Below are 16,069 nucleotides of genomic sequence, written 5' to 3' on the forward strand. Positions count from 1 at the left end.
GGTTATGAGCAGTGTTGTATGGTGTGCACCATAAATTCTCATGACCTATTTCCTTATCTTTACAGGCGGTCATCATGCCTCCTATGTAAACTATGGGTGTCTTTGTTTTGTTACTGCTGGATACCACAGAATCAGTATACACAGACCACATGGTGAAAATAAACCCCAACCATATGCTTATGTTACAGATTTTGAAGGAAACTAGACTGAAAACACCTTCATGACAAAGGCCAATACAAAGGATCATACCAGTGTTGCTGGCTTCATACCCACGAGACATCGCTTCATGAGTGCTTTACCTGAGCTGCGGAACAAGTCCTGGGGCGTGCTGATGCTTTTCCCTGCACCTGTAAATGAATTAAGGGAATATAACCTTCAGGAGCACCACACACATTGATATTTCCATCCCTGACAACAGATTGGTACCACAAAGAGGATTTGACAACAACAAGCATCTGTCAGGCCAGGTGTGAATTGAGGGGATTCTGTGTGATACATTCACACATAAATAAGGGACAGTAAGGGAAGGGAAGTGCCAGGAAAGCAGAGAAAGACGATGAGTGCAGCCACAGTGCAAAAGGTTATTACCGTACATCCATGTGGATTATGGTCATCCGATGAGACGGCAGTGCTACATTCAGACTGTGATCTGCCATTCAGCTATTTATCTGAGATAGGCTGCTGATACGAGTGTTATGTAATTTCTTCATATTCCACAGTGAGAGCAGATTAGGGCAACAAGCAGGGCAGAGTGATGATATGTAATCTCACCCTACTGGCTCTAACTGTGGCTATCCCTCATCACCTAGACCACAGACAGCCCCTGTCAGTAACTACCATATACAGGCCATACTGGTAATTTATATCATAACATGCCTTAAATGTAGATTTTCTGCTCTGAAGCAGTTTTTATTTTACATCCCATTAAGACCTTGCAAAACTGAATAAATACTAAGATGTTCATGCAGCCTAAGATAAGGTTGCACTGTGTTGACCCATTTCTTCCTCAGGTACAGGTGTCTGTTTGACAACAGCCAGTAAAACACAGTAGTGTGTCACAGGGATGGAAAAAAAGAGGGTGTGTGTATTTCAATCAGGAGCCAAACCTAGAATAGCCTGGAATGAAACACAACGTTCAACAAATCAAGAAACACAATAGGTGATGTGAAACTTTACCTGATGAATCAAAACTGTAAGACATGCTAAGAGGTCGCATGACTGACAGATATGCCCATGGTTGTAAGGGGAAAAAAAGGAAATGGAAGCAAATAGGAGAAAAAAGAAATCCACAAGAGTTAAAATGGATGATGAACTGAATGAATCATCCAAGTTTAAAAAACATTCTGAAAATCTAAGATTATAAAGGACCATATTATTTTCAGCAACAGTTTAAGACAACCCCTACAGCTGTCCATATGTGTGATTATGCAACTGCTCCATGTAACACTGTTAAGTCCCCTAACAAAAGGTGTCGATTAAACAGCAATGTATGGTATAGACTGACAACATATTTAGTTTTGATTTGATTAAAGCTTTAAATGGTTTGAAACTTAAGATCCAATTGGCCAATTATGACGTCTGCATAGCAGAAAGATTATCCACCTCTTGTGACCATGAAGAGCAGCGTTACATTGCTAGAATTACATTGACTGGAATTACAACTTATCAGTAACCACAATTACTGCAGCACTGCAAGCTTAGCAAACAAATGAAGGCGCACAGCTGCAGTCCAAGTGATCCTTGTTTAAACACTTCGACACTTCTGACAACTTGAGAGATCGATGTAGGAAGAGGGCTGTTAGAGTAATCATCATGGATGTGGTTAAAAATGATCAAGTCATGGTTAATGTTTGTTTTTTTTTCCCTGGTAGGGCTCATAAAGAGCAGCCATGCAGAAAGTCATTGGAAGGATTCCTTCCAATAAAACAAAAAGGTTTAGGTTTGATAGTTTGAACAAAACGTCCAATAATTTGTTTAAGTTATACTCAGGTGTTGCAAAAAATCCATTAATCTTTAGCCACTTGTGCATGCATGTCAGCATATAAACATCAGTATATCTTTCATCAGCTGTTAGTGGCTTACCCAGGCGGCTTCGGCGGATCATGTCCGGTGAGACCGGCCTGAGCTTCCTTTCAGCTTTGATGTCCTCCAGCAGTCGCTCGTGGAGGCTCCGGGGACGTGGCGGGTGGGGTTTCAGTTTACGGGCTGAGACCTGACATGACAACCGCACAAGTGAGCAATCGATGGCCATCTCCGTGGAAACCGAACAGAGATTTAACCCTCACACCTCAAGAGAAAGAGTGCATGTTTTGACATTGCATTACGTCATCTAACTACAGCATTCTGTTCGTCATCACATGGTGGTGTGTGTGTGTGTGCATGTCACATCATGTTCCCCGTCCTTCACACCCAGTCATTTGGTATTTACAGTGAATGTCAATGTAATTGAATAATAAGAGACAACAAAATATTGTTTTGACAACCAGGTTAAATATGGAAGATATTTATCATATCAGTCATTTCTAGTCATTCTCTTCACAGGTGAGAGTTTCATGATTGGGTATAAAAGGAGCATCCTCGAAAGACCCAGTCCTTCACAAGCAAGGATGGAGCGAGGTTCACCACTTTGTGAACACATGATTGTATAAAGGATGTTTCTACATAAGCTCAGGGACATTTCATTAAACTGTTGTCAGTAAATACAGTTTGTTTGCAAATTAGCATACTCTTTTTTTATTCATGTCTAACACAGTGTTGCAACTTTTTTGGAATCAGAGACTGTCCAGTTTGTTCTCCACATCTCTGTTTCATGTCAGGTTGTTTTCCATCATTAATAAATGAATAATAAATAAACTTCACTGTTACTGCTGATCTGATGACTGTATACTGACATACTGCATGGGGTAAAACTAACATTATTCTGTACTTCTTTAAGATTGCAGGCTTAATTACGCAACAATGAAGAATGTATCCTGTATCCTGATGGATTACTGGCACCATGTTGTGTGTAACTCACAGGGTTGAGAGGTGGTCGAGACCTGATGAATTCAAGAATGATCTCATGTGCGCTCTTCTTTAACCTTGGTGGGATGTCCCCATTCACCTGGAATGACATAGTCAAACTTGATGTAGCTCATGTTTTTGTATTTTTTAAAACTGCACTGAAGAGGCTAGGGTTAGCGGGAACATACTATGAAGACATGCAGCTTATGAAAATGTAGGAACATGTATTCCAGCCTTGGTTTATTCACAAACACAGAGGTAATAGATAAATATAAATATCTGCTCAAAGTGGGCCTGAAGGTTAATAAAACTCCTTACCATGACCTTCCGCAGCTTGTAGCGTTTGGAGCGGATGTCGTCCATCAGCATTTCGTAAGGTGTGAGCTGGTATTCAATGGGCAGTGGGTTATACTGACGTTCCTGAACCTTCTTCAACTTAACGCCATCCCGTAGATCTCGCATCACCTGCACCCAGAACCGTGCCTGGTGGAGACAAAAAAAGATGTAATGTCATATTTAATGCAGTTGAGGTCAGAAAACATGTGCACAGAAGTTATGTGATTACCAACACATGGTCACAGTGTTAAATCTAGTGGTGTAGTTAGTACACTAACACTTACCCAGTCTGCATTTTGCAGCTCATTGAGGTCTTTAACAGGTTCCTGAGTCTCACCCTCCATTTTCCGAAGGTTCTAGACAAAATAAAGACATTAAAAATGTTGTCATGATTTTCAGTTGGTGCACCACTGCATTCACAGCACTGGGGTTAAGTATAGGTCAATGGCTAATTGCCCATATTTTTTAAAGTATTCTGGTTAATTCATCAATGGATGTTGTTTCACATGAGCATGTCGATATCCATCCAATATTGGCAGTGTTCCAGAGGGAAATGAAGAAGCCAATAGTCAACTACTGGCTGCTGTTACTGTTTGCCTACTGAACAGTCAGTGCACAAGCTAGTTAGTGAAATTTCTGGGTGACTAGTTCAAATGTCAAACTGAGTAAGGCTAAGGATCACCCTCCTTGTTGACATATTAAAGATGTGCATCCTTTTTCATAAAGCTTACTCTAAATCAGCTGCATGTAGCAAATATTGTACTCACAATAAATACAAATCTAAGAGGCTCGAGTTAAGTTCTGGTTTATCGAGTTGTGTCAGGGCAGATGCATCTAACATGTCAAATGATATGGCTCTGAGATTAAACACAGTACCTAAAAGCTCCTGCTGACAGCTACTTTCCTTTTTATCTCCACATCTATTCATCACACCCTTGTTTACTGCTCAAACACCTTCCTTCTTCCTAATCTTTTTTCAAATAATCTGAACTAGTTCTTTTCTTATATCCAAATGCAATCCTGGTGCCAATTTATCTTCCACCTATTCTTACCCAAGACCCAACATTTAACATCTCGCTGACGATTTTCGGTTTATTGCTAGACTGGCAGATAAGATGGGGGGAATCCAATGACAGGAAGCTAACACACACTGACAGGGAAGAGAGAAACATAAAAACAGTGAAACACACTGAAAGAGAGACTCACTGACCAACCTCCTAATTTGTAAGCATGTGTGATGAATGGTACTGTGTATGGTTACTCATTAGCAATTATCCAGTAACATTCAGCTCAAGGAAGTGCAAAGCAGCCCCTTTGGCCTGGTAGTCCCCCTCCTGTAATCTTCTTAAATTGCCGTAATGAGGTTAAACTTGATTCTATAACCATATGTTACATAAGATTGTTTGCATGAATCATAATTCCTGCAGAACTCACAGCCAGCATGTATCCTGTGAGTGTACGTACTCTACGGTAAAGCTACGCTGTCTGACAAGCTATGTAATAAGTCATGTGGCTACATCTTCTCTCCACTCAACTCAGAGAACACAAAAAAGTAGAAAGATTTGTCATTTGATGTCTATCTTGAATGCTTGCATGGGGTAGGGCATGGATGTGTAGCAACCAGCTCTATACTGCACTTTTTAGAAAGACTTTATTAAGAAAGACTTCATAAGAAGGAAGAATGCATACATTTTAAAGGACTATTATTAATGTCAGGTGCACATTATAAGGATAACAGGACATTTCTTATCAAGAAATTGTGCAGTCATTTTAAGAATGGAGGCCATGGGTTGTATTTTGTGTCAATAATTGCTAAAACAAATTGCATTAACACTACTTTCTTAATTGAAAATATACACTGATCTATAATATCTGGGTCTGCTCAAGCTGCTTGCCACATCTTACATGGTGTATTTCTATCATGGTATTATTATCTTTATTATTATTATCATTAGTATTATCATGCTAACATTTTCAATGAATTATTTCAGTTAAAAAAAAAAGTGAATTCCAGCATATCTTGGTTGACGGTTGGTTAACCGTTAACATTCTGTCTCTAAGAAGTTCAATGGGGAATCCCTCACTAATCGTACTCTATTACTGCAACACCAATGCTCCACTTAACAGAAGTAAATCTGCCAATTTGCTAGTATACCCACATGAGAAACCAGATGCCAAATCACATCCATGCAGAATTAAGATCATGCCAAGTGTTGAGTTCTCGGCTGGCCTGACCAGGGGGTTAGACAGGGACACCAACACAGTCTCCATCTTCTGGACCATTAGGACTTTGTGGGCTGCTTTGTTGCTATTGTGCATTTTCTGGGCACCACTCTGGTATTTTCTATTCCCAGCTTTAGAGGGCCTCTTGGCCTAACTGATCCTAATTCAACCAACTGAATTGTACACAGTAAATCCACGTATCAAAGCGTGTGGTAAACCCCGGGGACAAGACAGTTTGGTTCTTTCTCATATCCTCTTATCTGATCTATGTCTCTGAGCACAGTTTTCCCCATCCCTTGCGTTCATATTTTGATAGGCTTGTGATGTGCAAATGAATCAGATGATTTGAGTTATGACTCATGGACAAAAGTATGTGACTTTGGAAATGGGAATTCTTTTTGAAATAGGTTTAGGTGACTCACTTCATACGTAAGTTTATCAAGAACTCGCTGAAGTCATATGCTACAGTCTTACCTCCTTGGCACTCTTGATTTTCTCCAGAAAGGTGTGTAGTTCCCTTGTCTCGGCATAGAGAGCACGACACACAGCCTGGTAATGGTTGGGGGCATCTGATGGGCTGGGCAGGTGGGAAGAACATAGCTGTAGGGGAGATAAAGGAAGGAATGTGTTTTATATATTAAATGTTTTTTTGTTGTTGTTGTTTTTGATTGCATATATAAAATCGAAAGTCCAACAGGTTGACATTGCTATCCATAGGGCCATGGTGTGTCTAAAAACATGAAAATGTGTAAACAACAACTATCAACATGAACCTGATTATCCAGTGGGCGTGACGTCGCCTGACTAGCATTGCTTCTGCACCATTTAAAGCTCTGACCCTTGTGGTATTTGACTGATTGTGATGATAATAGAGGCTGCCTGTCGGAATAATGGATGAGCTGTCAAATTATCTCCAGTGACAAAGGAGGAAACCAGATCAATGACATATTTCCATGTTCTTCTGATGGGCTTGGCTCACCACAGGAATGTCAAAAAGAGTCTCTTTCCTCATCCGCTTAAGAGAAATTCACAGGTAAGATGACACCTGAGCAGTGAGTGTTTACTGGCATGCTTAAAATACAGCTGCATCGGTGGTTTCCACTGTTTCTGCTCAAAACAATGATGTGTATCAGACTCAAAACTTTATCTCTTGCAGAACCTGAAAGAGAGCTGTATGTATTTATGCATGTATGTATGTATGTCACAGTTTGGAGATTTGGTGTAAAATACAACAATCCAAACCTCCAGAATGACAGGTTAGGTAACAGGATGACAGCTAACGTAGCCACTCCTCACTTGATGACACCCATTCAGTGCATTCAACGTCTAACTATTCCTGTCTTAGTGGGATGTTTCACTAGCAAGTTCTTTCATCTTCTCGTCTCAGTGAGCCCTTACCGACCCAGCCTACCTCTGCCTGACAAAACAGCAAAATAAAAGTAAAGGAAGGTGGTCAGTCAGGAATGTGTAGTTATCCAATCTAGCCATGTCATACCAACGTATAGCAGTTTACGCTCAAGAGAATGATTGTTGGAGGAATTAGGGGCCAGGCTAGACACGCACTGGGCAGCAAACAGACCTAATATTTGTGTTCTACACCAGGTTCATTATATGGAAGGAACAGGCTGTGAAAGTTTCTAAGCCTATTCCCCAAATACCAGTGTGTTTACATAGCTATAATTACCAGCCTCATATTTCAGAGGCTGCTTGGGGAATTTACAGTATGATGGCCCCTATCAGGGGAGTTTGTTTGGAGCAGGAGTGATGATGGTGAGTGGATGAGCTGCTCTGTTGATGTAAAAATGTGGGAGGAAAAAACAAAAATGTGCAAACACCTAATGCAGAATAAAGGAAGGAATATTCAAAGCAAAGGAACAATCTGTGCATTTAACAGGCCTATGATAACTTCAATAATTCGCTGTGCCACTTCAATCCGGCATGGCTCTTCATCAGCCTGATCCCTCAAACCATGACTGATCAAACTGCTGCAGAAAATTATTATTGGTGTATGACAGAGAGTGACGATTCTACTTTTGCCATCTGCACTGATCACCTGCAGCTAAGCACTGTGTGTCTTCAACCAGCATCTATAGAAAAACAGAAATCAAGCATTTATGAAATGCTCCGCAATCCCTCCAACGACCTACCGTGACGATGTCTCGATAGCTGCGAATTCTAACTGAGCTGGTGGTGGTAGCAGAGACGGGCTCCTCCTCCTCCTCTTCTTCTTCTTCACACTCGTCCTCCTCCTCTGTGGCCTCATAGCCCTCGTCGGGACAGGGATCGCTCTCAGTGTCTTCGGTGTTGGTCATCATGTCGATCAGGCGCTCCAGCGGCGGGCTGAGTTCACGCTCCTCGTTTTCTTTGAGGCCATAGTCCAGAGCTTTGTAGATCATGACACCCAGCGAGTCAATAATCTGTGGGACAATGGACAAATGGGATGAAAATTTCATTGCTTTGCTTCGGAAAAAAATAATAATGTAGGATGAGTTTAGTTTTTACAGGTGAATTTTATCATAGTTACAGTCTCAAAGGATTCATTTATCAAGTTAAGACCGACAGCCAATGCCTTTGATAAGATCAGATCTTTTACTGAAATGAAAGGCAGGAGGAATAAACAGAATATGAATATTATTACAGCAATCATACACTCCAATACCTGCTCAGTGCTACATTTTGTTATTGCTGATTTTGGTGCACACATGGTGAATTGAGTCAAATTATGAATTCATAAATATCATTCAGGTGTACACATGACATTAAATGTTCATCAGCTTGACAATTAAGTAAACATATTTGTCCCAGCTGGAGGGACATTTCTAATTTAGCTAAGGTATTAAAATTATTTTTTTCCTGTCCATTGACATTTTGTTTACTTCCTGTTATGTGTGCCAAAATTGTGTTCCTTGCAGCTGACAGACTACACTCCATTTCATGTTCTCTCTGCCCCTGCTGCTTTATAATTAATGCACACCAGCACATCCTCATGGATGAGACCCAATTTCATTGCACCCCTGTCTCAGATAAACAACTATCCACAACAAGCTCAATTCACCTGAGCAGACAAGAAGACAGTTCATGTCCTCAAACCAGATGTGAAACAAGGCCACAGTGTTCATCCAAACAGGATGATTATTACCAGAATCTGGGGATGATTTCATTTCATCACTGCTTCCCCTCATTAATAAACAGAGTATGACCTTTTTTTCCAACTCATCTTAATGTCTCAAACCATCACCGGGCTAAGACGAGGCAAAGTTGTTTTTTCACTGCAGCATGCCCAGTTGGCAAGTCCTCTACATGGCACAGCAGAGCCAGACAACTTAATCCAACCAGTTCTCTCAGATCAACAAGAGTTTGGAAGCAAGATGAACCAAAAAGCACTAAATGCAGATTCTGGATAACACCTTTAAAATATGAATCCAGAGGGCAGGGGTCACCAACCTTTTTGAAACCGAGAGCTACTTCCTGGCTACTGATTAATGCGAAGGGCTACCAGTTAGATACACACTTCTGAAATAGCCGATTTGCTCAATTTACCTTTAACTATATGTTATTATTAATAATTATTGATACCAGAACAATGATTTAACAAGATAGGAAACAGATAAATGTCAATATGCAACACTTTATTTCTATATTTTCTTCAAGTGCAAGTGTTTTTCCAAATTTAACTCTGCAATCTGTAATTTTATGTGAATTGAGTAATTTAGTCAGGAGCAATAACTGGAAATGATAACTGACATCACAATAACTAAGGAAGTTTGTTTTTGTCTGTGACCCCAACATTAGTTATGTAATGTTCAGCACCTGCTACCACCTGTAATATTTGTATTTTCCAGCCTATAATACAATAGCTCCACATTGCACTCTCAGCCTGAAAGAAATATATAAATATATGCAAGGGACATGTGTCAGTCTGCTGTGGCTGCAAGGTTTGCACAGGATTTCAATGTGGATTTGTGCATTTGTCTGTGTCACTGTGTGGTGGACTAAGTGTCTGTGTTTGCAATGTGTAACAGGCTTCAGTTCTTTAACAGAGCACAATAGAGCATGTCCACAGAACAATGCAATGGTTTGCAAAAAACAAAGGATCGAAATTCACTCAGAATTACTTCATACAACAGCCAATGCTGTTCCATTCAAGAAATGTCATTATTAGCCCTAATAGCAATTCCAGCATATCTTTAATTATGAGAAATCATTTGAATACAATTCAAATTTCAATTAATTTGGCAGCTTTGGAACTGCATTCTGTCATCTTTATAATTACATGGCAGCGCTGCAGGTCTAAACGTGGCAACAACAAGCAATACCTCAAAGCTATTTTGAAATGGCTTTGTTAAGGTAGCAAAATGATCAGCTCACTGTTAAGTATGCTATCAAGTGGTGCATACTGTGAGCCAGTACTGTACTGTGTGTTCCTATCCAGACAGGGATGGAGTGGCATTGTTGAAAAAGGGAGTTGTCCATATAAAGCAGAGAGTCGATATGGGTGAAGCAGGTACTGATGGGCATGGCTGGTTGTGGTCGGGAGCGGTGCCAGGAACAGCACCTGGCTGTCGTGTCTGGGAGTGTAGCGCACAGAAGGGAAGGGTGTTGATTGAGCATGTTTGGGCCCATTGACTTCAGCAACTGAGGTGAAAAACCATTACAGACATAATATAACTGGCATGCCACATAAACTTGAAGCACTTACGTTTGGACTAAATTCACTAAGATGTTTCCCTAGTTTCAATAGTTTTTTGCCACTGATCTCTCTGAGAAGCATGGTGTCACTGTCCTATGAAAATCAGTTATCAGTTATAGTTTTTGGAGCCTAAGACTGATTTCAGCAAAAATGTGGGGCTATTCCATTCAAAAGTTCGATTTAGATTTCTTCTTCAAATCCCTGGACTGTCATTTTAACTCTATTCAATGTCTTTCTATCAATAAAAATATGAGTCCTTAAAACACCATGAACGTAGCAACAATCTCTATTCTAAATTTTCCAGTACTAACCTATTGATCCCATTCTTTCCTGGAGAGAGATTGGTTTTGTTGTGTTGTACCACTATCATTCATCAACCATCTCTGTGTGTAGCTGAAAATCCTGGTCCAGGGCTAAAATAAATACTCTATTCCTTGGTGTTTTATTATGTAACCTTATAATCCATCTGTAGGACAACATGCGCCACAGTGGGCAGAGATATGAGGGAATGCTGGAGCGACAGACAGCAGAGGGGGGTCTTATTCATGGGCCACAGGGATGCAAAGGTTTACACTGGACTATGTATAGTAAACTAACATCAACAGTCCTCTTGAAAATCCTCTTGTATCCATGTATAGTCTAAGCAGTTGCATTAAACTAGATTTTTAAATGAGGGACATTTGCCACACTGGCAAGGCAAGGTTAGCCAACAGTTACTGTTCAAATCCATTTTATCCCTGCCAACAAAAAATGGCTTGTGATAATTAACTGACCAGTGGTTCAACAGTAGCTAGTGCAGAAAGAGCCTGCTCAATACATCATTAATTAAACCACTCTGTATAATTATCTGGTTTACTATCTAAGCTGTCTAGCTTGGACTCAATTTGCCAAATATGCCCAGACATAAATGGCTTGAAAAACATACAATTGAAGGCTGTAGTCACTGAATGAAGGCCAAGATGAGTTTACTGTTTGTCAGATGGAACAGGGAAGAGGCATCTTAAGGATCAACAGCCAGAACCCAGGCTGAGCGAGGGGCAGGACAGGAAAGAGGAAGAAAAACAGCTAGGTCTTGTAATTGCCCATCACTATCTCATTTGAAGACTTGTGACTCAGAGGAACGAGGCAATGAGGCAGGGCAGAGGAGCAGGAATGAGGAAGAAGGAGGAGCAAGTATGCGGATAAAAAGTTGGAAAAGATGGACAGAAAATCCCCCCGTGGATTTCTGGCACGAGCAGGAATGTTTGGTAGCAAACCACTAATTGAAACCAGGCTCTACCCAGGATAGGTGGATGACTGCCATGGTGGATGAAACACACATATGTTCCAATAGCTGCGGTCTTAGCCGACCACAGGTAATGCAGCAAACTGCCTACATTTTCAAATGTTTCTTGAGGAAATGCAGCGCGATGAGTCAGATGGGTGTAAAAGGAAAAAAAAGGTTTCGCTGAGATTAAATCTGGCTTTAGTGTTGTGCATCACTAACATGGACTCAATACTTACTGTTAACTAAATACACAATTATCACAACCAGTGTGTAACATAAAAACTGTACTGACGATCCATCCAGAATATACTCCATCCTCCCTCACAGGCAATTTTTCTCACACTCCACAAACAAATAGTGATACTCAGCTCCTGCATGACATCACTGCCCGGGGTAAGAAGTGCTTCGGGCTTATGTTTTCCAACAATGAGCTGTTTTATACTAGAGGCTTCTCCAATGAAGACCAGTGTCTGAGGCATCATCTTGAGAATCAGTGACAAATGCGAAGTGAATTTTTTACTCATGGTAACCTTTGTCTGCTGAGGGAAATCGAGAAGTTCATTGACAGAGCTAGTTCCCGACAAGCAGAAAATAGCAAACATATTATATGACAGTAAGACTTCAGAGGCTGGATAAAAATCCTACAAGCTGATACTGAAAGAAAATCTTCATGTATGAAATGGACCTTTTTTCTCCAAACAAGGTTTGTGCCCACTCAGCAAAATTAAGACTAATTTTTCCACTTAACCAGTTAAAATGGGTAAAGCTGTACACTTAGCAAACACTTGCCTTTTGATGAGGAAAATAAAATTAAAAAGGGGCACATAATTTAAAGCATCTGCTTGGTCTCCTTTCGGGCCAAACGGCTCAGACAGGCAAGGGAGGGAGTTCACTCATGAGTATAAATTCTTCCTCTGGTGATGCTAAAACTCATGCGACCTTTGGCCCCAAGGCTGTGCTTTCTTGACCAGAACTTGTTAGGAAAGGTGATTCATCCTAAATGTGACCACCCCTGGTTAGATGACGGTTAAATAAATGAAGTAAAATAGCACTTTTACCTTCTTTTGCTATTTACCTCATATCAGGGAAACTGTAACCAGTCAGACAAATAATCCTAAAAGACGAGACTGGGTTGAAAAATGGACATATGCATATTCTTAGCTGTACAAGAGGAGCATCCATGATGGGGAAAGCATCAGTGAGTCAGCCAGTACGCAGACGGGCAAAGAATGAGTGGATTGTGTCAAGGAGCACCACTAACACTCACACAAACCCACGAGAAAGGAAAAAGTCAGGCTTATGTGCTGCTGAGTGTTTTCGCACACAGTCAGTCAGTCATTATCAGTTGTCAAGTTGATGTCTATGGATATGCCAATATATAAATAAAATAAAATAATAGAACAATATAATGTAATATTATAATATTCAATTATTTCTAATATAATAGTCTGTATTGTTTGTGGTCTGACATGATTTCTGGGTGTGAGTTGACACATTCGCACTCTTGCCTTTGTAGTTGCGGCCCAAGGCATCACTGTGGCCATCACAGAGTTCACAGAGCAGTCAGCTAAGAAGCCTTCAGCATTTGCTGCAGGAGTAGAGCAAAGCTACCACAACACAGACAGTTACATAACCGGAGCAAAAAATCCAGAGGAGCGGATGCTCAGCCTGCTGCAGTCTGCAGCTTCATTCATTCACTACCGTAGTTCATAGTGGGACAGAACACGATGCTGCTCTTTCATATCCGCTGGTCAAATACTGTTGAGCTTGCACTCATCTGTGAAGCCGGCCGGAAAATTGCTGAAGACTGAGAAAACGTCCCTCTGGATCGAACAGCCATCACTGACATCATACGTGCTCATCTCAAGCCATCAGGGTGACGGACATAAAAGCTGACAGTGAAGATGCAAGTAGGATAGAGATTTGTTCTTTAAAACAAAATATATCTCCACATTGGCTGCCTTCCAAAGACTGAGAACACTATTAAGAATTAGTGTTTCAGGGCTAAACAGCCTTATGGTCCAGACGGCAGTTATTGCATGTGCCAAAAACAAACCTACAGAGTTTGGTGTATTTCACATCAGCTGCAAGCTTCTTCCTGCTGAGTTTGACCTAAAATGTTGACACAGTCCCCACAGTGGCCCTAAACACTACACAAATGTGATTGGCAGCTTCTAAGAGAGAGGAAAAAACAACTCTGCACACAAACCCCATTTGTCTCATTCCAAAAACTGCACAGGACTTTTTAACAGCCACTGGAAAGCATCTGCGACAAAAGATCTGACAGCTTCATAAAGCTGACGGACTGAAGAGGAAACACAAACCATCTCTCAGGCCTGACTAGACCAGAAAAAAAACGAGAAAAAGATTTCCTCTGTGATGGATATAAATAGAATACCCTGACTACTCAATAAATTGCATTTTGTGGCTTTGTGCTTGCTGTGAATATCCCTGTATAGGCAGAAATGTAACCTTGGGGGGTGTAATATGAGCTGCATGTGTGCTTTTAAGTAAAGCTGTCAATGTCATAAAATCAATTGATTAGGATAAAAGCAGGATGTAACAATGAGGTCACTGGTAAATTTCAGTCATACAGGGATCATAATGGGTGGCTATCACTCCAGGGAACATGTCTGAACTCAAAAGCCACAGACGACTGACCCAATAAAATCTATGCTTGTTTGTTACTGAATACACGGCTACTTCTTTGTATCAAATAAGACACATATATTCTAAACAATCATACCAAAATTATACAGCCATCACTGTTTACATGCAAAAATACTCCACTGGATCTGAGCCTGCCAAATACATGTAACCTCTAACCATCTGGAGAGAGGATAAGTGAGAACACACAGGAGGACACACAGGTCTGTGAGTGAACAGCATAGAACATGATGGGTCCAGATTATATGGAGAAGAATGAGAAAATAACCAGTATTTAACTGCGATTTGTGACTACGTAACTGACAACCAAAACAAAATCTATTAGGATCCATTTCAAAATCCAAGGCTTTTCATTTTGCATGATGCTAATAAACTGTCTTGGGCCAAAGCTGAGCTACGGGGACCTGAGCAGACCTGGCAAACTGGAGAACCTGCCTGTAATAGGATACTACAACTAATCTCACCTTAATCTTCAACTGATGACAAAGTGGGTTAAGCTTGTCCTAAAGGCCACAGCAGAAGGTTCAGGTCTGTCTTACACCAATTATTTTCCTAGAAGAAATAGTCAGTACTGACTGTGTAGATGACAGAAGAGCACCACAAGAGAAGGGTCAATTCATGACCAGTTTTAATGTAAAGTAGCACATCATTATCTTGTTTGACATCACAGAAGATCATCCTAGCTCAGCTGCTATGGAGTGAGTGAGCGAAAGTGGGTCAACTCAGCACAAGCTGCAGATAAACTCCAAAAGACTCAAGTGTATAGAAGCAGAGATGGGCATGAAAGAGTTGTACAGGCTGATTGGCTGACTCACTCACACAAGGGACTGAGACACAAGACGAGATGCACGCACACACACACAAGTGCACACACACACAAGGCCAAAACATGAGGAACACCAGACTATGGCCAAAAAGTGTGAGAGCATTGCCCTGTCTTATCAGTTAAAATGGTACGTTAAATCAATTGATCCCTAATGCTCTGAAGATAATTAGGTCAACTGGAAGAGGCAGGTTGAACTGATAGTTCTTGTTAATGAATGTTGTTAAAGAGACTCAGAACATAAAATTGCATTAAGAAGCAACATTCAACAAATCAAACAGGGCAGTTGTTGCAGGACTAAAGTTTAGATCTATGCTACGTCCAGGGCTGCAAACTGCAGTTCCTTCAATGGCCACTTCAATCTCAGTAGACTCCCATACTCAAATGCCCATCTTTATAGCAGAAGTAAGTTTACAACATAGGAGAAAGCACAGTTTTGCTCTCTATAGCTAATTTCTCCATTCATGACAACTGTACAGGCAGTGAATTGTGTATATAACACACTCGTTTAAATTATATTAAGGCTTTAAGTTATGCATAATTGTGGGCATGGCCACTTTGATTGACAGCTTGCCACTAGGTTTCAGCAACCAGGCTTCATTTGGTCTGCCTCAGCTCCACCCACACTCCACCTATTTGCCTATTTTTGGATTAGCAGGGAGTTTGTCAGAGTCAGGCACTGCCAAGATGGCGACGGCCAGAAGCAGTGTCACTTAACTTCACAATGCCTCTTCAGAAAACTATGAGTAACGTCATGGAGACTACGCCCATTGTTTTATACAGGCAATAGCTGTGACGCTCCTCTTTAAGACAACTGCGCTTTGAGCTAAATACTAACTTAGGCATGCTGAGATGTTCACAATGACAATGCTGACATGCTTACTTTTAGCAGGTATAATGCTTGCCATGTTTGCAATCTTAGTTTAGTATGTTAGCAATGCTTACATTAACTAATCAGCACCAAACAAAAAGTACAACTGAGGCTGATGCAAACTTCAGTTTTGCAGCTATTTGGTCATAAACTATTTTGGCTGACGGTGGTGCATTATTACAAATAGTC

The 16,069-nt window shown here is 40.7% G+C and overlaps 1 protein-coding gene across 2 annotated transcripts in view; it reads right to left on the minus strand.

Annotated features, from left to right (window-relative positions):
• spire1a (spire-type actin nucleation factor 1a) overlaps nucleotides 1–16,069 on the minus strand; it is a 28,842-nt gene that overhangs the window by 7,153 nt on the left and 5,620 nt on the right. For both annotated transcript variants that reach the window (XM_041955537.1, XM_041955536.1), the window contains exons 3-9: nucleotides 7,710–7,979; nucleotides 6,037–6,162; nucleotides 3,624–3,695; nucleotides 3,322–3,486; nucleotides 3,017–3,103; nucleotides 2,083–2,212; nucleotides 300–347 (exon numbers count right to left, since the gene is read on the minus strand). In XM_041955537.1, coding sequence (XP_041811471.1) covers nucleotides 300–347; nucleotides 2,083–2,212; nucleotides 3,017–3,103; nucleotides 3,322–3,486; nucleotides 3,624–3,695; nucleotides 6,037–6,162; nucleotides 7,710–7,979 — 898 coding nt within the window. The remainder of the gene's footprint in view (nucleotides 1–299; nucleotides 348–2,082; nucleotides 2,213–3,016; nucleotides 3,104–3,321; nucleotides 3,487–3,623; nucleotides 3,696–6,036; nucleotides 6,163–7,709; nucleotides 7,980–16,069) is intronic.

This window comes from Chelmon rostratus, chromosome 16, assembly GCF_017976325.1.
Source record: "Chelmon rostratus isolate fCheRos1 chromosome 16, fCheRos1.pri, whole genome shotgun sequence".
Classification (NCBI taxonomy): domain Eukaryota; kingdom Metazoa; phylum Chordata; class Actinopteri; order Chaetodontiformes; family Chaetodontidae; genus Chelmon; species Chelmon rostratus.